The sequence below is a fragment of the Sus scrofa genome, chromosome 13 (assembly GCF_054392235.1).
Source record: "Sus scrofa isolate SSC_HxYL_T2T_F1_AM1 chromosome 13, Sscrofa_HxYL_maternal_Yorkshire_Landrace_v2.0, whole genome shotgun sequence".
Lineage (NCBI taxonomy): Eukaryota > Metazoa > Chordata > Mammalia > Artiodactyla > Suidae > Sus > Sus scrofa.
Window position 1 is genome coordinate 181,155,969 of NC_139395.1, and position 25,180 is coordinate 181,181,148.

At 37.3% G+C, this 25,180-nt stretch overlaps 1 protein-coding gene across 7 annotated transcripts in view; it reads right to left on the reverse strand.

Moving 5' to 3' along the window:
* Nucleotides 1-25,180, reverse strand: part of NSUN3 (NOP2/Sun RNA methyltransferase 3) — a 67,209-nt gene that overhangs the window by 25,877 nt on the left and 16,152 nt on the right. For 6 of the 7 annotated variants that reach the window (XR_014823585.1, XR_014823587.1, XR_014823583.1 and 3 more), the window contains exons 4-5: nucleotides 18,491-18,645; nucleotides 17,625-17,746 (exon numbers count right to left, since the gene is read on the reverse strand). Coding sequence is in view for 1 of the 7 variants with exons in the window: in XM_003358877.6 (XP_003358925.2) it covers nucleotides 17,625-17,746; nucleotides 18,491-18,645 (277 nt within the window). In the remaining 6 variants the exon portion in view is untranslated. Of the gene's footprint in view, nucleotides 1-4,911; nucleotides 5,045-17,624; nucleotides 17,747-18,490; nucleotides 18,646-25,180 lie in introns of all 7 variants that reach the window. The other variant, XR_014823586.1, reaches the window with a different exon arrangement.

Consider the following 25,180-nt stretch of genomic DNA (forward strand, 5'->3'; position numbering starts at 1 on the left):
CTTTGAAGTTCCTTTTTAGCCTCCTTATCTGCATTTCCTCTTCTTCCTATTCCCTAAATCTGAGTCTTCCCTATAACTTTATCATCCTTAGTTTATCTTCTGTCCTAAAGTTATGTTTTACATAAGTTATCTCATTCAATGTTTCAATTAATTTCTGAGATAAGAATTATTATTCTCATCTTGCGGGTGAAGTAACTAAGACACAGGGGCCAAGCAACGTGTAAATGCCCAAATCAGGATTCAAACCCATGCAGTAGAGCTCTATAGCTCATGCCCTTAACCAGTTATCCTTGACACCTTTTTGTTCCCACTCCAGAGTCAGTGAGTCACAAGATACTCTCCACTCTCCATTGAAAATATCTTACAAATCTGATCACATATCTCTACTCCCCTCTCATTCATGTAGTTAAGGCCTTTGTTACCTACTTTTTTTTTTTTTGCTTAGTTTTTTAGGGCCGCACCCACGGCATATGGAGGTCCCCAGACTAGAGGTCACATCAGAACTGTGGCTGCCCGTCACAGGCATAGCCATAGCCACATCCATGCAGGATCTGAGCCATGTCTGCAACCTACACCACAGCTCATGGCAATGCCAGATCCTTAACTCCACTGAGCAAGGCCAGGGTTCGAACCTGCCTCCTCTTGGATGCTAGTCAGATTCGTTAACCATTGGGCCACGACAGGAATTCCTCTCATCTACTTCTTGATTACTAATAAATCTTTCCAACCTGTTAAAGGATTTTCATGTTAATTTTTTTTGCATACTCCAGTGTTATCTGATCAAAGGATTTCCAGCTGGTGACAGATACTTCTAATTGTTCTTCAATATCTGTTCTCACTTCCTTCTGTGGTAATAGAATTTTTTTGGTTTTGTTTTGGTTTGCTTTTTGTTTGTTTTTTTCCTTTTTAGAGCTGCACCTGTGGCATATGCAACTTCCCAGGCTAGGGGTTGAATCAGAGTTGCAGCTACCAGCCTACACCACGGCCACAGCCATAGCAATAAGGGATCGAAGCCACGTCTGCAACCTATACCAGAGCTCGTGGGAATGCCAGATCCTAACCCACTGAGCAAGGCCAGGGATCAAACCTGCATCTTCATGGATACTATTCAGGTTCATAACCTGCTGATCCATAATGGGAACACCCAGTAATGGAATTTTTACTTGGGCACAACTAAGGCTAATTTCCTAAACTGCCTTTCACTAAAGGTAGTCATATGACTAAGTCTGACCCAAATGGTGTGAATGGAAATAATGTGAGGTGTGCTGTTGTGCTCCTTCCTGGTGGTTGCAATGCAAATTAAACCTAAGAGTTGGGAGTTCCTGTCTTGGCGCAGTGGTTAACGAATCCAACTAGGAACCATGAGGTTGCAGGTTCGGTCCCTGCCCTTGCTCAGTGGGTTAACGATCCGGCGTTGCCGTGAGCTGTGGTGTAGATTGCAGATGCGGCTCGGATCCCGCGTTGCCGTGGCTCCGGCGTAGGCCGGTGGCTACAGCTCCGATTCAACCCCTAGCCTGGGAACCTCCATATGCCGTGGGAGCGGCCCAAGAAATAGCAACAACAACAACAACAACAAAAAGACAAAAAAAAAAAAAAAAAAAAAACCTAAGAGTTGGGATTATCACTCTGGACTATGATGTAGAAGATAGACAGGGCCTGGATCCCTTATGATTGTGAAGATTCCTAATAAATTCATCATACCATCTCACTAGATGCTTAGTAAGTTCTAATGCTTACATAAATGATTTTTCAATTCCCTTTTAACCAGGAGAATTTTATCATCTCTCCAGACCCCACTTCAAACCTCATATAATCTCTGAAACTTTCACTGATTCCCCATGGAATACTTTCCTCTTCTGTTTTACCCAAGCAATAAATTTCCAGCTCCCTGAAATATATATTCATTTTGTATATTTTGGCCATGCCCATGGCATATAGAAATTCCCAGGCTAGGGATCAAACCCACACTACAGCAGTGACCTGAGCTACAGCAGTGATAACGCCAGATCCTTAACACACTGCACTACCAGGGAACTCGCAATTTGTATTTTTTATAGATAGTACAACTGGAAAGTATATCCTCAAAATATATTTATTATAATACGTGAATGAATGAATGTTACCTTAATCAAGAGGTGGCTCAACAAGAGAACTTTTCAGTGTAAAATACAGGAAAATAGTGAATTGCAACTAACACTCAAAAATTCTGAGTAGGGAACAGCTCAAGCAACCTACAACTCTTACATTATAGAACAGATAGAAATAGTAGAGGCCAGAGGCTTTATTTAGAAAAAAGTAAATAAATAAAGCTTTTGGCAACAAGTAATTTATAAAAATGAGAAAAAAAAAGGATTTTTCCTCTTGCCAATGATAAACTCCTACAAAAAGTAAAGCAATTTGTTAATGAAGGTTACTGCTTAGCAATCATGCTCTCATTTCTTTTCTTTTCTTTTTTTTGGGGGAGGGGGGCTTTTTAACCTTTTCTTGGGCCGCTCTCGCGGCGTATGGAGGTTCCCAGGCTAGAGGTCCAATTGGAGCTGTAGCCACCGGTCTACACCAGAGCCACAGCAACGCAGGATCCGAGCCACATCTTCGACTTACACCACAGCTCACAGCAATGCCGGATCCCCAACCCACTGAGCAAGGCCAGGGATCGAACCCGCAACCTCATGGTTCCTAGTCGGATCCATCAACCACTGCACCACGACGGGAACTCCCATGCTCTCATTTCTCATTGAGTGGAACAGTTTGGTAACTTTTTAGTAAGTGAATGTGACTATAGAAAACCATTGTTGCTATTTTAAAACTGAGATATGTGGTAACAAAAATGCTGTTAAGACATATTTAAAAACGCATGTTATCCCTGACACTGCCTTTCTAGTAACCTAAGGGAAACAAGGGAGGCTAGGGGTGGTGGGGAGGAGGACAGGCAGTCTGATTTAAAAGAAAGAAAGAGGAGTTCCCGTCGTGGTTCAGTGGTTAACGAATCCGACTAGGAACCATGAGGTTGCGGGTTAGATCCTAGGCCTTGCACAGTGGGTTAAGGATCTGGCGTTGCCGTGAGCTGTGGTGTGGGTTGCAGACATGGCTTGGATCCCGAGTTGCTGTGGCTGTGGTGTAGGCCAGCAGCTACAGTTCTGATTCGACACCTAGCCTGGGAACCTCCATATGCCGTGGCAGCGGCCCTAAAAAAGGCAAAAAGACAAAAAAACAATAAATAAATAAATAAGTAAAAGAAATCTACTCTTTAAAATTATGTATTAGCCTAATATGATGTACCAACAGAAATATTTTAATTACTACAAGATGGTTTAACAAATAATAAATGGTAAAACCACCTTTAACTAATTATTATGAGCTCCATAAAGCTTTTATCTCTAAGTACTTTCTTTTTGTCTGCCCTCAACCCTAAATGTTTAATTCCACTACATTTTATATCTCTTTTTCCTTTAGCCATTTCAGGGAGTTCGGTTTCATTTACTTTTTCTTACCATTTCATATACGTCTTTCCAAGTTGTATTTTTGGCTTCTAGTATTCCTTTCTAATTTTTCTATTTTTGTTCCTTTTCAGCAATTCCCATTTATTTCATTTTCCCACTGCCTGTTTCTCAATATATCACTTTGTATCAGTTTACTACTTTTGCTGGCAAACAGCAGCCTAGGCAAGAAAGCAAATAAAAAAATCTCTACCACAATTATGTTCTACAACCAAAGAAAACGTTATAGTGAAAGCTGAAGTTCATGTACAATCTGTCAAATATATGCAGATGCAAAATTAAGTTTCAGGTATTATAAGCATCTAAAACACAGATATTTCTAGGTTGATCGTTACCCAGTGCTATCATCAGTTTCAAAAGTATTTTTTTACAAGCCTTGAGGGTAATCTTCACTGTGCTCACAGTAAGTAATCAAATTTCTAGATATTAAACTATTTATTATCAAAGAAGTTCTGTAAATTCAAGATAAAGAAATCTGACCAAGTTTGCTATTTTCAGAGACACCATACCCAGCAGCTATTCCTTTGTCAGCCTAAGAAACAAAACTATGCTGATAATTATCTTCTCTCTAATGGCAGTAAGTTTTTACCTTGAAGAAGAGATATTTTTTATATAGTACCTGAAGAGCAGAGTAATGACACTAGACACTCCTGAAATAGATTATAAATGACAAGTTTTAACATATTTATTATCAGTTTCTACTTGTACAAAATGTACAAGTTTAGAACATCTTCTCAACAGTTAATTACCTTATTAAGATGGTATTGGAAGGTAGGTTAGGAATTAAAAACTCTGTGCTAAGATTAAACATGAAGAATCCAGTTTCATGTTGCTCAAATCACAGAAGAGTGATGAAAGACCACTTTAGGCCTGCCAAATTTTAAGATAGGGTCTTTGATTTACTCTCAGGTGCAATCTCTTCACTCAATCAAAGAAAAAAGAATGAAAAAGCTTTCAAGAAAACCACCAGAATTTACTTGATTTTCGTCCATGGCAAATCTGTTTATAAATGAATAGAGACTGCTTATGATTTAACGGAATTTTTCAGATTTTTTTTTTTTCTTTCAGTAACAAGAAACTTTCTTCAAAAAAAAAAAAACCTATAGGTTTAACCAGATGGAAATACCATGGCTCCACCTGGATTTGCTGTGGTGAATTAAGAGGCTCTCCTGGTCATCCCTCAAGATATTTCCTAAAACAATGCCAGAGAACCCTTAGCATTTACAGAGTAGAGTCTGAAAATCACAGTCCTCTAAATAATTCTTTGGAGGAAAACAATAGTTATCTCTACTAAAGAAAGAAATCATTTGATTCCTGTGGTGGCCAGGTTATAAAAGAATTGAAAGCCCATAAAGTTTACTAAAGGCATTTTAGTAACTCCATTTAGGTCAATAGCATGGCAAGTTTCAAATACCTGTAGCAAGTGTCAGAATGAGGCCAAGTGCCAGAAAGACCTTTCTGATGGAAGAAAAAAAAGTCACAGGGACTCCTGAAGGATATGCTGGTATAATCTTGCTTTTTCAGCCTTAGGTCAAATCCTTTGGATCCTAAAGGTCATTGTTCCCAGCAGAAAGAAGATTCAGAAGATCCAGTAGAGGCAAAAATAACATAGATAACCAAGTAACAATTAGGACTACTCAAATGACAAAGAAGTACTTCCTCCCAAGTCAAAAATAGTCAGATCATCCTCTCCTATACTTTTTAGCCTCTATATAGAAATCTTAAAAAAAAGTTCAATTTTTAAATAGAAAACTTTATGTGCTCCCATTTTGCAAAAATTTATAATATACTTATCATTAAACTTATTTTCTCAGTTTCATTTTGTCTGATATCCATTAGAGGCTTCTTATACTATTAAGAAAAAATGATTTACATTCTTGTTAACAACAGTGATAATTTTACAAACTGAAACACCTATGGTGAGCTAATGAAATGCTTAAGTGCCATTTTATTTGGAATACCATTATGTTCTAACATGAACCCGTTAATCATGAATCACCTCAAAAATTTCAATAACTTCCCAACTAGCTTTCCTTTCTCTGCAGTTTTCTTCCTCGCACCTGAACTCTATATGGAATCAGCAAACCTTTATAATATAAATGTAATCATGTTACTCCATTATTAAAAATACTTCAGCAGCTCCCACTGTATACATAACAGTTAAGTTATAGAATAAGCTATTCAAACTAAATATTATTCAAAAGCACAGACATCACAAATAGAAGCGGTACTGTTCTAGCTCAAGACTAAATAGGGAGAATAGAGACCCATTTTTAATAGTCAAAACAGGATAGCCTCTAAGGGTTCTAAAGTTAGTACAAAAACCACTAACAAAACAAAATTTGTATGCTACTAATAACATGGTCTTCAAATAAATAAAGTGAAACTTGACAGAAGCTACAAGGAGAAAAGTAGACATCCAAATCAAACACATGTATTCAACAACTGACTGAAGAATCAGGGTTTTTTTAGGTAATACCATAAAGAATTTGAATTAAAAAATTAACAAATTTCACTGAATGGAAACTTCTAGGACACTGCACTAGTAAACAAATGTAAAATTCACATTCTCCTCAAAGCTATATAAAATATTTACAAAACTGACCTAATATAGGGCTCTAAAGCAAGCAAAAATAAATTTCAGAGGGCTGACATAAAGTAGCATATGTTTCCTGATTATGGTAAAAAAATAATAATAAAATAATAAGATAACCAGAAAATCCTCATTATGTTTGAAAATGGAAAAAAAAAAACCTTACAATTAAAAAAAATGAGCAAAGTTTCAAATACTGGATCTTGATAAAAATTTGACAAGTCTCAGAAAAGATTGATTAACAAAAATCAAAAGAAGACATCATTATAAAACCTGCAGATATTAAAGAGATATTAAGGATATCTTGTGCACAACTCTCTGTCAACAAATTGACAGACTTGGATGAAATGAGAAAACTACTAAAAACAAACAAACAAACAAAAAAACAAATAAAACCTCCAAAATTCATGGAACTGATTCAAGAAGAAAGAGAAAGAAGAAAGAAAAAACTTAAAGTCATATAACCAATAAAGAAACTATATCAATACTAAAAATTCATCTTACTAAGAAAACTCCAGGCCCACATGGCTACAACTGCAGGTTCTATCAAACATTCAAGGAAAAAATAATAGCACTAGCAATATTACATAAACTATCCCAGAGTATATAAATAAGACGCCACTTTCAATTCATTTTATGAAGCTAGTATAACCTTGATTCCAAACACTAATATTTTAAGAATAGAAAAATTATAGCATCACTTATGAACATAAATGGAAAAATCCTAATCAAAACATTTTATACTGGAGTTCTGTGGTGGTTCAGCAGAAACCAATCTGACTAGCATCTATGAGGAGGCAGGTTTGATCCCTGGCCTTGTTCAGTAGGTTAAGGATCTGGCATTGCCATGAGCTGTGGTGTAGGTTGCAGACATGGCTCAGATCTGATGTTGCTATGGCTATGGCGTAGGCCAGCGGCCACAGCTCTGTTCTACCCCTAGCCTGGGAACCTCCATATGTCACAAGTGCAGCCCTTAAAAGACAAAAAAAAAAAAAAAAAAAAAATTCATACAAATTACAGAAAAATTACATAAACATATCTATATATTACATAATTATGAACATTTTTATTGAAAATCCAAAAGAATCTATACACCAATTTTTAAATAATAAATTTACCAATATTGTGAAATAATGGAAAAATATCTAACCTCTCCAAATTAATAGATTTAATGTAATTCCAATCAAAATCTCAACAAATTTTTCATGAAACTTGACAAGCTGATTCTAAAATATACATAGAAATGCAAAGGGATCAAAAATAGCCAAAATATCCTTAAGAAATTAACAAAACAAAAAACAAGATCTCTACCTACATATTATGATACTAATGCTATGGTACTTAAGTTAATGTAGAACTAGCTCGAGGATCAATAAAGCAATTAGGTAGGATAAAATCAGCCTCATGTTAATGTGGACATTTAATTTATGAATGAAGTAACACTACAGAGTACTAGAAAAAGAACAGACTTCTTAAACAGGATACAAAGAAACCATTAATCATAAACGAAAACAGAGGTATAATCAATTACTATAAAAAGTATTAATCTCTTTGTGAAAAACAAAAACAAACAAATGAACAAAAAACACCAAAAAGAGTAGAAGGGCAGCCACAATACGGAAGAAGATACTTGTACTACAATGTCAAAAACTGTGATGGGCCTATAGTTCACCTTTCTTTCAAGGTAAAAAGTTAGCCCATCAGTTTCATGGATGTTCGTAGAAAACACAATTTCTGAATCAGAAATGATGGACACAACAATAACTGTAGCTAAGTCAAACAAGGTCTGAATTTCCTCTGTTTATCACTGGTGCTTGGTGGTACTCAATAAACATGGAAAGAATAAATGGTTATGGGAGAACCATCACCATTCTTGCCTCAAGTTTCTATAATGGAGGAGATTCTTCCCACCCTACTCACAAGGTAGGGGGAAGGCATTTTCCTGGAGTAAACAATTTAAGAGTCTCTCCACCTACTTACTTGAGGCTCTTGAAACAAGGAAAGGAGAAGTAGCTAATGGAGTCAATGAACAGTATCTATTTTTATTACATATACTATTGTATGGAGCCCAAATGGAAAAAAAGTCACTCACTATTAATGAGCATCACACCCCTCTTTTCCTATTGGACACACCTGAGCTCTGGTGCACTGGGTCCTATCCTTTCATCCTCTTAGTTATGTTACCAGCAGAGGATATAAGGGGGAGGTCTATTACTTTCTAACAGCAGGATAGATGAGCTGATTGAGTTCCAAGATTTAGATGTGGGGCTGGAATAAGAGCCTTGCACTTGGGTTGGGGTTCAAGTCATGTTCTTCGATTTAGTTTCATTAGAAGCGGCTGCTGGGGGTTAGGGATGAGCCTACACAAAGGACTAGACTGTCAAACCAGACTGTCATGAACCAGTGATTTTACCTACTATGAAGCCTTACTAAAATAATTTCAAGCATATAAGCAATCAAGAGGCATAAAAAAAGCAAGGATGTCCAGTGAGGCTTCCCAAGTCTTACCTCTAGCTCAGAATAATAGATGATTTCTATAGCAACGTTAACAGGTCACCCCATACCATGGGAAGCATTTAGGTTATGTCACATCTCCAATATACCTTAGAGAATTGAATAGCTTACAAAACATTCTCCAGAAAGACGTGCCTCATAAATCTATAGATTCTAGGTTGTGTTCACCACCGGCAATCCTAATCAGATCAAAGTATGCCTTAAGTAAGAGTTCCCCTCTTAGCAGAATTCATTAGTCTATTTACCAAGAAGGTAGGTTACCAACATGTTAACTGGATCACCTGCCTTCTTTCTTTCTGTGGGAGTATTTCCCTAGAAATCAAGAGAAATGGATCACAGGCCAGCTGCTAACTCCTTCCCCAAAGAGTTATCAAACTCTTGCCTGGATCATTAAAAAAGATGATGTTTTAATCTCCATTGGGATATGCTTTAGCAACAATTTCTTACATTAATGAGAGTATATCAATTGAAAGACCAGTCTTTGATATTCTTCAATACTTGAATAAATGAATGAATAAATAAGTGATTTAATGTGAGGTAACCATTTGAAAAACATATTTTCAAAGACTAATAATTAAAATGTTCATAATAAATTAAGTGCAAAAAGATTTCAAATTATGTATCAGTATGATTTCTATTATTATAAAAATAATACACAAAGGGAGTTCTAATAATGATATTTTCCTTCAATAGATGGCTTATTTTCTTCTTCTTTTTTCTTTGTCTTATTAGGGCCACACCCACAGCATATGGAGGTTCCCAGGCTAGGGGTCGAATCGGAGCTGTAGCTGCCAGCCTACACTGGAGCTGCAGCAACACCAGATCTGAGCCACGTCTGCCACCTACACCACAGCTCATGGCAACACCGTATCCTCAACCTACTGAACGAGACCAGGGATTGAATCCACAACCTCATGGTTCCTAGTCGATTTGCTTCCACTGCGCCATGACGGAAACTCCCTATTTTCTTCTTTATATTTTCTTTGTACATTCCAAATGCTTTAAAAGACCATATTATTTTCATGATTAGGGTACATTTTCAAAAATATCTTCGGCTTAAATATTTATCTGTTGCTTATTTTGTAAAATATATCTTCCTATGTCTACACCCCATCTTTAGGGTGTCCCTCTTTTTGCTGCACTCTAACTATTCCCTCTATTACCACATTCTTAAAATATTTTATGATAGTTGTCCTAAGGACCTTGAGAACAAGAATCATTTCATATATGTTTTAGTATCTTCAATGCCTAGCAAAGTTCCTGACACAAAGTCGATATTTACTAAATGCCGATAATATCTTATTTTCAAGATTGTATTTTATACTATCAATCTACTCCTGAAACATATTTTTATGATTGGAAGTACAATAGCTACAAACTATAGCTATGGATGTCTCAACATTTTATAATTTTATTTAATGGGAAATATCTTGCTCTATAAACTCTTATTAAAAAGAAACATGGGAGTTCCCATCATGGCTCAGTGAGTTAAGAACGCAACTAGCATCCATGAGGATGCAGATTTGATCCCTGGCCTCATTCAGTGGGTTGAGGATCCGGTGTTGCCGTGAGTTGTGGTATGGGTCTCAGATGCGGCTCGGATCCCACATTGCTATGGCTGCGGTGTGGGCCCTAAGAAGGAAAAAAAAAATGTACTTTGCCCAAACAAATTGTAGGTTTTTTAATCACAGAAACTTGGACTCCTGACACCTAACTTAAAGAAAGAGAAGGAGGAGGAAAAAGAGGAAGAGGAGAAGGAGAGAGCAAATTAGCAGTAGTAGTGATAGCAGTAGTTGTATTAATAGTGGTTAGCTTCTGTTTTCTGGATTCCAGTCATATAACTAAGCATATGATGATAGTATGCAAAGTTAACTGAATTAAACTTTAAAAAGAAAATATATAAATCAGTGAAACAATGGTAGAAATCACCTATTCTGACAGAACTAACTAAATGTTCAAAGATTATTTTTCCAGTATGTACACATTAACTTTTTTTTTTTTTTTTTTTTTTTTTTTGCTTTTTAGGGCCGTGCTCAGGGCCTATGGAAGTTCCCAGGCTAGGGGTTGAACTGGAGCTGCAGTGGGCCAGCCTTATACCACAGCCAGAGCAATGAGGGATCCAAGCTGCTTCTGCAACCTACACCACAGTTCACTGAAACCCCAGATGCCCAACCCATTGAGCGAGGCCAGGGATTGAACCTGCATCCTCATGGATCCTAGTTGTGTTTGTTACCGCTGAGCTGTGACAGGAACTCCCTCACATCAACTTTTTGGTCACTGTGTTATTATGATTGATGAAGACCCCCGCTCCACAGTCAAGAGGTATCCCTTATCTCTGATCAAGAGCATGACAGAAGGAATACTGCTGATTTTTTAAAATGTTTCTTTTAAAACACAACTCATGCTTTAAGAGTAATACTTTCTAAGGACTGTTATCTGGATGATTTATACAAATTTTCAAAACATTATCAAATAATCTAAGCTTCCTTTCTCAATGAGTTCACAAATTGGATTTTACTTGTCAAGTAGTGAAAAAAGAAAACCAGAAGGGTTCAGTATCTTAAATGTGATTGATTTCCTCTGAGAAAATGAGTGACATGATACATTACTGCAATAAGATACTTATATTTTTGTTATAAATCATATTCTTCAGTTCGTGCTTTCCCACTTAAAAAAGAAATCATTTAAACTTCTCTTGCACAAACATCATGGCCACTCTCTAAAAAGACTGTGTATATCATTTTAGCATATTTTTCCACTTTGTTTTTCCTACTATATTTTAATAAAAGTGAGGCAAGAGAATCTGATTAGATAGAGTACACACATATAGTATGTAACAGAAATGACTAGTCTCAAATTTTTTTGAGAAATGATAATAAATGTGTACTTTCAAACATCACTTCATTAGTAGAACTGACTTATACTCAATTATTCCTTATATCCCTGTCCCACAATCTCATCTTCTGAAATGTAAAAGAACTGTATATAGCTTATATATTCATGTTGAATAAATTTAATGGAAGATTCTAATTTTTCCATTTCTGTATGGATAAGTTGAAGAGTCCTCAATAAACATACAATGAACTCATATGGTAGGGATCTCCTGTCATCACTGTGCCTTCCAATAAGCTTTTTATATTATGCTAAAAAAATCAGATTATTTTCATGATTTTATATACATATATGCATTAACGTCTTAAAGAATTTCTAAAAAATATTATATATCTACTAACATTATTCCTTTTAAAAATTTTAACATCAAGAAACTTCTATTAAATAAAGTATTTGGAGTTCCCGTCGTGGCGCAGTGGTTAACGAATCCGACTAGGAACCATGAGGTTGTGGGTTCGGTCCCTGCCCTTGCTCAGTGGGTTAACGATCCGGCGTTGCCGTGAGCTGTGGTGTAGGTTGCAGACGCGGCTCGGATCCCGCGCTGCTGTGGCTCTGGCGTAGGCCGGTGGCTACAGCTCTGATTCAACCCCTAGCATGAGAACCTCCATATGCCGCGGGAGTGGCCCAAGAAATAGCAACAACAACAACAACAACAACAAAAAGACAAAAGACAAAAAAAAAAAAAAAAAAAGTATTTATTGATTTTCATTGAGTATCACATTCATAAAAACATATGCAAGATTAATGTTTGGAGGTAGAGTATTTGATCATAGAAAATTGGGTTTTCAAAAGCTAAAATTCTGAATACTATGCAAGCTGCCTATTTAATGTAAATATGAATGAATTCTGATAAGGTGAATGAATAAAAATCCATGGAAGGCATAAAATATATTTGAGCACCATACCTGTAGCAGACAAATGCAGAAACATACAAATCCAGTCTTTGACAAAATAGTACAATCAAGGAGCTTTCCTTATTTGCCTCTCAATTATCCCTCCCATTTCTTTTCTCCCTTCTGAATGCCATCTTCTGTCCACAATATCAGGCTAGGCAATATTTGCTCCCTTGCCTTCTAATTGTTCTTTGCAAATGCAAATAAAGATCTGCTATAAATCTTTTATACTTTTGACTAAACTCATACATATCAATGTATTTACTCTCTTGAATATGTTTGCATTTAAAACCTTTTATTCCTTACTGTGGAATAAAAGGACTGCCTTTTGTTAAAGGATGATAAGGTAATAACTAGATGAGGAAGATTTGGAAGAAAGTAAGAGAAATTTCTTTGCATGTGATACAATAAAAAAAAAACCTATTCCTGATGGTAAAATTACTATAGTCTTTTTTTTTCATTTTTTGAGTAAGGGGCAGGAGATAAAAGAGAGATTATGGCTGGCATTATCATTTTTTCCTTTATCTTTTTAACCCCCAAATTTGTGGATGTCAGGGAATCAGAACCATTTTCTGTGACTACAGCTTGTGTATCACACTCCTCCCCCTTTATCATCATAATCACACTGCAGAGGGACTCACAGTTTTGGTGGCTTCAAAACCCCTCACACAGACCAGGCACCAGAGGCAGAGAATGCAGAGTAGCTGCTCGAGGTAAAGAATGGGAGGGGGCTGGTTTGATGGTCTTTCCCAATCACATGTAATTACATGAAAACCTACATTCACTGTGACCGAGATGTCAATTTTGCATCTTTTTAATATGCTACTAAACTGATGCAGTGCTAAAACCATATTTTTGGGAGTAAGATGGTGGGATGGAGGGGTGGACATGAAAGAAGAGCCTCAGTTGTTGGGGCACAAGATGGTTCCAAAATGAGGTTTTACATAGTAACATGATCTTTGTGATGATGATTGAAATGCAATATGATTTTAAGGGAAATACATTAAATGGGGAAAAAATAAACTAAAATTAAAACTATGCTTTGGTTATATAAAAGCAATACTAATCAAAATAAACTATGTGAGGAGTTTCCATTATGGCTCAGTGGTAATGAACCTGATTAGTATCCATGAGGATGTGGGTTCTATCCCTGGCCTTGCTCAGGGGGTTAAGTATTCAGAGTTGCCATGAGCTGTGGTGTAGGTTGCAGATATAGCTCAGATCCTGCATTGCTGTGGCTGTGGCTGGCAGCTGCAGCTCTGATTCCACCTCTAGCCTGGGAACTTCCATATGCTGTGGGTGCAGCCAAAAAAAAAAAAAAAAAAAAAAAGACTAAATAAATTAATAAGTAGATTGTGTGAACTACTTTACATTTATGCCTGATTACCATGCAGTACAATAATGATTGTCATTATTTTTGTCAGATTAACATTGCTATAAATTTAATCACGTGTAAATTCTAAATACTCAGCCCTTGTAATTTAATGTTTCTAAACAATTATATACTGACCTCTTTCTGTATGCCAGACACCAGACTGCATATTGGGAATAAAAAAAATAAGACAATCCCTGCTCCCATGGGGTTTACAGTCTTGTTGAAGGAAGAGACAAGTCCTAGGCAAATATCAAGCAGAGGAACTGATAATCAAAGTATTTTTAAAGAAGTGACATGAGGGGACTGTCAATCCCAGTTGTAGGGAGTCAGGAAAAGCTTCAATAAGGAGATCTCAGAGCTGATTCCTGAAGAACCAGCAGAGTTCGCCAAGAGAAGGGGGAGAATGAGTTCAAAGGAGAACTCTTAAGCAAAAGGAACAGGAAATGCACTGGCCTCAGACCTGAGACACTACAAGGTGAGTCTGAGAAACTGCTCAGCTGAATATGACACAAGCAGCAGTTCTGAGACAATGAGACTAGTGAAGAAGAAGGAACCATATGCAAAGAGGACTATCATACTAAGGGATTTAAACCACTGCAGACTTCAAAGAGGAGAACGAGCAGTTCCCGGTGTGGTTCAGTGGTCAATGAATCTGACTAGTATCCATGAGGATGCAGGTTTGATCCCTGGCCTTGCTCAGTCAGTCAAGGATCTGGCGTCGCCATGAGCTGTGGTATAGGTCACAGACTCAGCTCAGATCTGGCGTTGCTGTGGCTGTGATGTAAGCTGGCGGCTATAGCTCCGATTCAACCCCCAGCCTGGAAGTCTCCATATGCCATGGGTGCAGCCCTAAAAAAAAAAAAAGAGAGAACGATATGTTCAGATTTACATTTGAGATCATATTTGGCTTTACTGTGGTGAGTAAAACAGTAAAGCTCACACCTGGAGACAAGCAAGGCAGTCAGGAGCCAGTCGCAATGATTCAGGTGACAGCTGTATGTGGCTCAGGTTAGGCTATTAAGGATGGAGAGAGTTGAATGGACTTGAAAAATATATAACAAGTACAACTAAAATGTCTTAGTTTTTGATTAGGTATAACAGAAAGAGGATTTGGAGATGGGCTTTTGACTTATGCAAATGCATGATGCTATGGCAATTACGGAGGTAGAGAAGGGAAGAAAAGAGGCAAGTTGATGAGTTTCCATGTGATTTTTTTGATTGTTGATTTTGGCAGGGGTGGAGGACAGGGAAGCATTAGAAATTATGAATTCCTTCATGAAAATTCAGTTTTATGGGTCTGAGGAGTTTCCAAACAGAGATCTCTGATAGAAGATTAGATATATAGGTTTGAGGCTAAAAAGAAAGATCTGAACTTAGACACATATTTGGGAGACAGCATCTTGTTTAAGATGAAACCATGAGATAAACAGAGAAGAGGGCCAACATCAGCAGCCTAAAGAAACCCAAAATTTATGAGATAACCTGATGAAAAGTAAATTAAGAAAATAAGTAGGAAGAAAACCAGGGAAGCATATGATCACACAAATCAGGGAAGGAAATATTTTAAGAAGGAACAAGAAGTCAACAAAGTCAAGTACAACAGAAAATGTAGACTGGTACAGTCATTTTGGAGAACAATTCAATAAATTGTATATATCTACTAAAATGTTTGATCCTTAATTCCATTTCTTAATATTTAATAAAGAAAAATGTTAGCATGTGTCAAATGAGACAAATTAAAGAACAGTTTGTAAAAGTGAAAAAGAATGTAAACATCCAAAAACAGAGGATTAAACAGAATATTATACACTAGCCCTATTGAATATTTCACGGAAGTTAAAGAGAACAAAGTAGGTTTATAAGGAAACGACTTTAAGAAATATCAGGTACAAAAAAGGAGCCAGTCTCACAACAATGTATACACAATAACAGCAGTTATTTTTTAATGTATTTCTCTATGTATACATGGTTATAAGAAAAGCTATAAGAAGAGTTTGGAAGAGTATATACCAAACTTAAGTCCAATAGTTTACTTTGTGAGGAAAGATGGTATTTAGTTGGGTCTGGGGTCAAGTGGACTGTTTGCTTCATTTGCATGTTTTAAATTTTTTACAATGAAAATGTTCCCAAGTAATAATTATATGATAAAGTACATTTTAAAAAATGCTATCAAGGGAGTTCCCGTCGTGGCGCAGTGGTTAACGAATCTGACTAGGAACCATGAGGTTGCAGGTTCGATCCCTGGCCTTGCTCAGTGGGTTGGAGATCCAGCATTGCCGTGAGCTGTGCTGCAGGTTGCAGACGTGGCTTGGATCCTGCTATGCTGTGGCTCTGGCGTAGGCCGGTGGCTACAGCTCTGATTAATTAGGCCCCCAGCCTGGGAACCTCCATATGTTGCGGGTGCGGCCCTAGAAAAGGCAAAAAGACAGGAAAAAAAAACGCTATCAAGAGATCAAGCAAAATTAAAATTTAAAAGGAACAATGTGTCTTTAGTAGCTTTAATAAGCACAGGTTGGAAGAATAAAGGAAACATAAGATAGAGTACAATGAATTGAGACAAAAATGGGAGGAAAAGCAGTAGGTAGACTATAAATCAGCAAGCCTGGTATGGAACAGAAAGAAAAAGAAGTGAAGAAAGCATTTTTCTTAGAGAAGAAAAATGATATTCTCAAGAAGGCTGGTTGCTTACAACTTAAAAAAAATAAAATAAAAAAAAAATCAGAGGCCACAATGCTAATAATAACCCATCATAAGATTCACTGTTATAGGTGTAAGGTGTAACAATGGCAAGGCCTAGAATAGCAGGAATAATTAACTGAAGAGCCAGATCAAGAAAGTTTAGGTGGGGAAAAAAAACTTAAGAGCTGGATCTATGTGACATCCCAAAGCTCAAGAGGGAGAAGGGAAAGAAGGCACAGAATTCTCCTTATCTTAGGGTTATAGTAAACAAAAGGCTATTGGAAGAATACCAACCGTGTAAATGCCAGGTGAGAAATGTTTAAGAACCAGCTGGTCAGTGCTACCTAGAATCACCAGAATGTCGTGATACATACTCTGGTACAAGAACAAGACTATGTATTAGCATTGGTTGTAATACTTAGTTAATGGCATATGTTCATTGTTGTGCATCAGTCAGAAGTTGGAAGTAAAGCACGTTCTCAGCAGGGCATATAAGACCGTCACTCATTCTCATTCCACACATAAGAAATAATGAGTGATATGACATTGATTATATTTTAAATAGTCCAAAGAATTTTTGTTCAGTGTTTAATAGCAGGAATTAATTGGGAGTAGGGAATAAGAAGAAATCTCTTCTGAAACCAGAACAAAACATCCCCAAATGGCTCTGTTCTAAAGAACCTAAGTATCTCTTGGTGGTCATGGCCTTCTGGAAAATTCTAAGAGGTGAGTTTAAGGGCTAACAACAAATTATAGTTTCTTACTCATCTAGAACAATTCATCTATTACTAAGAAAAAATAAATAAAAGTATCCCGATCCAAAGGATACTCTCCTAGGGGGGCTGCTCATATTCTGGTGAAAGAATAGGGTGAGGAACTCTAGGTTAGAGATAGTCCTAATAAGCAAACAACTTTAAACCACAGTAAAGTCATTTGTGTCAAGAGACAATGCACAGCAACACTAGATTTCATCAAGTGGGGAAGGGTCGGGCAGAGGTGACGTGATACCATGAGAGCTGAAAGGGAAGAGGCTGAGAATTTTCTGGGTGCAGACTTTGGAGGATTAATTACTGACGCCTATACAGGAAACTCCATTAGGAGTTTTCCTTGTGTCATATTTGGTCATCCCTCTTTAAATTACATTAGAAACCAAAACAAACCTCTATATTAACAGCCCTCACCTTAAGAGTTCTATCTGTAGAACAGGCAAATTCCTCCTTTGGCTTATCCTATAGGCTGCCTTCTGAGAATCAGAAGAGAACAACCAGCTTCGATCATTTGAACATGGAGCATCAACTAATACCTAGAGAAAAAAACGACACATAATGCACATGTGCAAAGAAAATATAACCTCAGACATAAAGTGTATGGTAAAGCTACGTAAATCATGACAAAAACTAGCAAATAAACATATTGCAAAACCGAAAAAAGTTCTAAATGACTTCACTAATACTTTACAGAAAATTTTCCTGGCACCTTCAGTGTTTTTTTTTTGTTTTGTTTTGTTTTGTTTTTTAGGGGATAAGGGAAATAAGAGGACTAAAAGGCTACTAGCGTCTACTAATAGTTCATATTCTTGATGACTACAGCAAAAACTTTTACAGAAGTTACTCATTTTAAAAAGACATTACTACATTTCTGAATTCTCAGCATTTATTTTTCAGAACGAATAATTCAATTTCAGTTTACCAATGTGCTCTTTTTCTTCAACTGTCATACTCTGATATGAAATGTTACCGAATTAAAGCAATACAGTGCATATGTATGTGTACTGACCCAAATAATATCTGATCTTATTCCTGAGTATCTTTGAGGTACCTGGAAATAAAAAACATTCTATAATCCCCAATCCCAATGTTAATGCTTCCTTTGAACATGCTGACCATCAAATGAAAACTGCTTCTGAGTTCATTTTATCAAAATTTCCCAGGGTACTGAGAAATTGTATCAGGCTATGTCTGGAAGCAGATGGAAAACAAGAACAACAAAGCAACTTAACAGTGGTATCACTGGGAGTCCATCAGTTTGTCACAATGTATAAAAGTACCTTGTCAAATGTTTCAGGCTGGGCATCTCCCATTTCTCTGCCATCCAATTCAGACACTTTAATTACATTTACCAAGGGCTGTGGGATGAAAGATTCTAAGGTCTGCCTCAGCCACCTCAATCTCAGACTATCATATTCATTACAATGAAGATAACCTAAAGAGAAAGGATTAAAAAGTTTTACAATGATCACAAAGGAATTGTTAAATCTCTACTTCTAATCAAATAAATTTCAGAAAGAAATCATAATTGCACAGAAATAATGCTCAGAGGTAAACACGATGATTCTTTCATGTTTAAAAACAGAAATACACTTATACACACAAACCCTTCATAAAACATTTACAACAGACATGACTACATAGCCTCTCAAAAGCTCTAACCATTTACTCATTCAAACTTAATTTTGAAGGTGAAAACCTTTAGAGAATTATGGATTCCTAAAAATACACTATGCAACCAATACCTCAGACACAGTTCTCTCCAAAAGCTCTTAATAGTAAATGGTCTTCCCCACTGTGACTCAGCAGTAACAAACCTGACTAGTATCCATGAGGATGCAGGTTCGATCCCTGGCCTTGCTCAGTGGATTAAGTATCTGGTGTTGCGATGAGCTGTGACCTAACTCATAGACACAGCTCGGATTCTGAGTTGCTATGGCTGTGGCTATGGCTGGCAGCTGCAGCTCCAATTCAACCCCTGGCCATATGCCACATATGCAGCCCTAAAAAGCAAAAAACAAAAATACATAACATAAATAACATATTCTTTTTTGTTTTTTTTTTTTGTCTTTTTAGGGCCGCACCCACAGCATATTGGAAGTTCCCAGGCCAGGGGTTGAATCAGAGCTGCAGCTGCTGGTCACAGCCACAGCAACGCCAGATATGAACTGCCTCTGCAACCTATACTGCAGCTCAGGGCAATGCCAGATCCTTAACCCACTGAGTGAGGTTAAGGATCGAATCCACGTCCTCATGCATACTAGTTGTATTCATTACCACTGAGCCACAACAGGAGCTCCTAAATGATATATCTTAAGAGTAAATGATATATAAAGTTCCTTCCAGGACAGAACATCTTCATTCAAAATAAAAGAAGGTATGTGGTATGTGGAAAAAAGCATATTGAATATAATTGGCTTTATAATAAGAAAGACATGGGCTCAAATTATGAGCTATGAGGCCCTGGGAAATCAGCTCTCCTCAAGAGTCTCAGTTTCCTTATCTGTTTTTTTTTTGTTTGTTTGTTTGTTTTTTGTCTTTTGTCATTTTAGGGCCATGCTTGAGGCATATGGAAGTTCCCAGGAGCTGTTGCTGCTGGCCTATGCCAGAGCCACAGCAACGCCAGATCTGAGTCGTATCTGCGACCTACACCACAGCTCAAGGCAATGCCAGATCCTTAACCCACTGAGTGAAGCCAGGGATCAAACCCGCAACCTCATGATTCCTAGTCAGATCCATCTGCTCTGCCTCACAACAGCAACTCCTCAGTTTCACATCTGTAAGATGGGGACTACACCTAGTGAAGGGGTTCAGAACACCACTTCAAAATGTGCTGCTTTGGCATATTGATTATTTTGCATAAAAAGCACCTTAATAACACCAGGTACAGGAAGCAAAGGCAGGAAGGGCATTTCGGGTTTTCTTTTTCTTCCTGAAATCAGGAGATAAACTTCCATATGAAAGATAACCTCCCTATACCAGGAGGAAAAGAACATTCTTATCACCAGAGACAGGGAGTCAAGGCCAAGAGAAACCTGTACAAACAGACTTTGTTAAAAATAACTCTTTTCTATTCTGCAAAAATTTCAGTTAGTTTCCCACAAATGCCACTCTTCAGCCAACTGAATATATAAGCACTAAGGCCTAGCCACTTCTTTGGGTTTTCATTTTCCTGTGGTGACTCCCACATACATGTGAAATTTTATTGAATAAAATTTGTATGCTTTAGTTGTGTTACTCTGTCTTATGTCAGTCACAGCCAAAAGCACTAAGAGAGGACAGAGGAGAAATTTTATTTCTTCTACACTAGTAACTTACAAAGTGGTTGTTAAGGTTAAATGAAAATGATATACCTTAAAGTTATACAGTACTACATGTCCCTCTTATCTCAATGAGCCTGGAAGAAAAAGATTACCTGTGATACTTCAGTAACACATCTAGCATAGTACTGTAAAAGTAGTAGCAACAAATACTCATACAATCACACCCAGGATTAAATTTACATACTTCTCAGCCCCCTTACTCTCCATATATGCCAATACTTCAAAGGCAATACCACCAAGTCAGTAAGTAGAGATATAAATCTTTTTTTTTTTTTGGTCTTTTTTGCCATTTCTTGGGCTGCTCCCACAGCATATGGAGGTTCCCAGATAGGGGTCTAATTGGAGCTGTAGCCACCGGCCTACACCAGAGCCACAGCAACACGGGATCCAAGCCCCGTCTGCAACGTACAGCACAGCTCACGGCAATGCCAGGGATCGAACCTGCAACCTCATGGTTCCCAGTCGGATTCGCTAACCACTGAGCCACGATGGGAACTCCGAGATATAAATCATCTTTAAAGGCTACTAAATAGTATAAAGAGTAAACGTGTTCTCCTTTATTTAATCATTGCCAGTTGCTGGGTATTCACAGTGCTGTCATTAATAACAACATTCAATAAGCATCTTTATAAAGGTGTCCTTTCATAATGTGCTTTTATTATTATGGGATAGTACTAGAGGAACAGATACATTTGTGTAAGGAAATTTTTAGTTTTATTAAATATTACCCTGTCCCTCCACCAAACTCCCACAAGAAGTATGTGTTATTATTAGTCTGATATGGTTTGTTATGTCGTAGTACAATCCCTGCTCTCTAACACAACTAAGCTTCTTTTCATTTTTCTATTCATCATTTGATTTACTCTTCTGTCAACTGCCTATTCTTTTGACTTTTTTCTCCCTTGCACTATTTACATTTTTCTTTCTTTTTTTTTTAAAGTTTATTTTGGCTTTTTAGGGCCATGCTCAAAGCATATGGAAATTCCCAGGCTAGGGGTCAAATTAGAGCTGCAGCTGCTAGCCTATACCACAGCCATAACAACACTGGATCCGAGCCGCATCTGCCACTTATACCACAGCTCATGGCAATGCCAGATCTCCAACCCACTGTTCCAGGCCAGAGATCGAACCTGCATCCTCCTGGATACTAGTCGGATTCGTTTCCGATGCACCACAATGGGTATTCCCTACATTTTTCTTATTAACAGGTAGGCCATATTTTCAAATTTTGAATTTTTACCTTTTATCTGCTATCTGATTTGCAAATGTGTTTCCTATATTCTCTTCGAATTTATTTGTACTATCTTTTTAAGTTTTACGATTTTTCAATAGTCAATCATATCACTTTTATAATTTCTAAGTTTTTTGGTCTTACTTAAGGTGGTATTTTCAACCATTAGATTTTCAGTTCTAATTCAACTGAACATTCATGCAGGTCACATTTGGTATCATCTTACACAGGACAGAAACCATATCTTGCCAAGAGGGCAGGGTGAGACATCCTCTTTTAAGGAAGGCCTTGCATCAGCCCACACAGGTGGTACTTCAGGTGCAAGAAGATGAGACGTTTGGCAGGTGCAGGAGCTGTCCTGGTTTAAATGCCTCATGTCCCATAGAAACCAATACCTCTTCTAACCACTCTCAAAGGCACAGCTTCCAGGGTCCCCACAAGGGACACACCCAATTACAAGAGTCATTGGACTTGGACAGGCCCAAGCATGGCATGCCCATTAGGTCTATAGGGTTCATTTATTCCTTTTCCCACTGCACATGCATTTTACCAATCAAGGTCATTTTTATCACAAGCAATGTTGCCTAGAAACAAAATGACAATCTCTTGTCAGGTTACTAGGGAAACAAAGCTAAAGAACTGATTGAGGGTGAAATTCTAATGCAGAGTGGGAAAATTTACAAAACTCTTTGCTCAAAAATATCTGTGTATATATCTATAGATAGATATATATACACATACACTGTTCTTTCTGATTGTCACTCCACTGTTGAAAACTTTTAATGACTTATCATTCACTAAATAAACACTTAGGTTTAATTCAAGGTCGGTAATAGTGAGACCCTAAAGGAATCTTTCAATTTTAACACTCCTTCCAACTATTTTATTAAAATACTCTATGCTCCACCAAACTTGACTAACTGGTCCATTTCTCAAACACACTTCATACCTCTCCTATAGTATTTACCATATTTTATGTCGTAACAGAGCATGCATGTGCATTGTTTACCTTTGCTACTACCAGGCTCCAAATTTCTATATGGAAGGAGCTCAGGAGATGGCATCAATTTTGTTGGGGGGGAGTAGAAAAACCACCTTAAAGCTATATGTGTACAGGTGTATATTCTTTCTTATTTAGTTTACATTGTTTATTTTGGGGGGAGGGTTGGAAGATTCACTAATGCAGCTTATGGATAGGTGTCTGAAAGCTCTTGCCTGGAATCATTAGAAGACAGTCTAGGACAGAAGTTTACATTATGAAAGGGCTACAATCCCAGGGAAGCAAGAGAGAAAAAAGAAAGTAAATCATGGAAGGAGGGAGCATGAGTATGAAAGTGTTTGTAATCAAACTGGCTACAGCTTTGCTCGGGCTCTCAGGATTTGTCCATAGTCTGAAGTTACTGAGACTTGGAAGAAACTAGGGTTTAGTGGAGTAGGGAGAAAGAACAAATAATCTACTAGCTTCTTCTTGTTCCCAGCCTCTCATTGGTTTTATCTGGCCCTTCTGGGCAAGTACTAAGGAAGTCGGAGAGTCTCTCGACCAGGTATAGCAAGCACTGAATGTGGTGACCTCTGCTTGCCAGTGGACGCCGATCCAAAGGTGCATCAATTTGTGGGAACAGTAGCATTAGCAGCAGAAAACGGCAGATGGCATGAGGCTTTGCTAGGGTTTCTGCAGTTGGGAAACAAGCTGAAGCCAAACACATCTGTGATGGTGCATACAAGGGGGCCAAGACAGCCTACAAAGTCACAGTTTGTCTCCAGTCCTAACAAGACACTAAGAGTCTCAAAGGAAAGAATCATGCCTCCATTCCATCCTGAAGCTCTTTTTCTGATTTAAATATTTCACATTCTATATCTATTCTTTTAGTGGCAACCCTAAAGATTTTAACAAGCACATGTAAAAGAAAAATCTAAATTAAATCAATCGCCACCATTTTTCCTAAAAGATACACAAGTCTTATAATACTCTCTCCTAAATAAGATGCTATTGTCATTGTGTATTTGGGATTTATTTGGGATTTTTTTGGCTGTACCATGGCATACGGAAGCTCCCAGGCCAGAGATCGAACCCACCCCAAAGCAACGACAATGCCGAATCCTTAACACACTGTGCCACCAGGGAACTCCAGGACTTAAATTTTTTAATTGCATAAAATGTTATTATTTATTGTCTTATACAGTCAACTGTTAGATTTACCCCATTTATTTCCCCCCTTGTGGTTTTTCATTTCTTTTTGTATCTTCCATCTATGATGGCTTTGCTTTTTCTTCCAGAATTATTAGTGACAAACTTATACTCTTGCTCTCTCTTTTTCTAAAAAAAAAAAAAAAAAAAAATGCCCATTTCACTTCTGTTCTTCAAAGATATTTTGGTGAATAGGTGAATTTCTGGAGTGACAGTCATCTTTCCTTAGCACATTGAAAATACCATTCCTCTATATGCTAGTTTCCCTTATTATTCTCAGAGATCAATCCTCAGTCTAACTATTGTCCTTTGAAGGTAAACTATCCTCTCTGGCTGCTTTTAAGATGGTCTTTTCATTTTCAGTGTTCTTCAACTTAAATATAATGGTCTATACTGCTTAGTTGTAGTTACAAAATTTCAGAGGGTATGTCCTTTCCTCAAAGTTGAATATAGTCTTCTTTTTAGTTCCTTGAAGAGGACAATTTCTTCCTAGTTTTCCTCACATGGAAGCAACAGCATTTTGGAGTTTCAGCTTTATAAGTTGGTCTCCTAGCAGATGCTCTACTTGAGCAGGCTCTGGATTCTTCTTTTATTTCCACATTTTTATGAAGCAATAAAAATCAATATGCAAGTTTGTCTGATTAAGCAAATGCTTTCAAGTCAAAAGCCAGCTTCACTGCTCAATTTATCTCCTAGGTAGCAAATCTCTTAAATTTTGGCTACTGAGTATTTGGGGATCACTGATGCATCTTAAAAGATTTTGTTTTTCTTGGAGTTCTCCTGTGGTGCAGTGGGTTAATGATCTAGCGTTGTCACTGTAGTGGCTTGGGTCAATCCCTGGCCTGGCAACCTTCAAAGACCGCGGGCACAACCAAAAGTTTTTAAAAATTAAAAAAAAAAAAAAGATTTTCTATTTCTTTAATATTGTATTCTACATTTTAAAGTTGTTTTCAGCATGAAAGTTGGTTAAAACATGTAGTTTTCCATACCACAGGAAACAGAAGTCTTAGTTATTTCTATATCCCTCAGAGCTCTACACCTACCAACCAATGCCTTGCACGTAGTACACGCTCACTAAATGTGACTTAACTGATGTGAAACATGGCATTATAATAAAAAATATTTAAATTGATAAAACTGAAAATCAGGGCAGCTTTTCATTAAACTATAGCTTTAGTCAAGATTCTCAATTCAGCATTCTAAAATAATGCGCAGTTGAAATACAGAT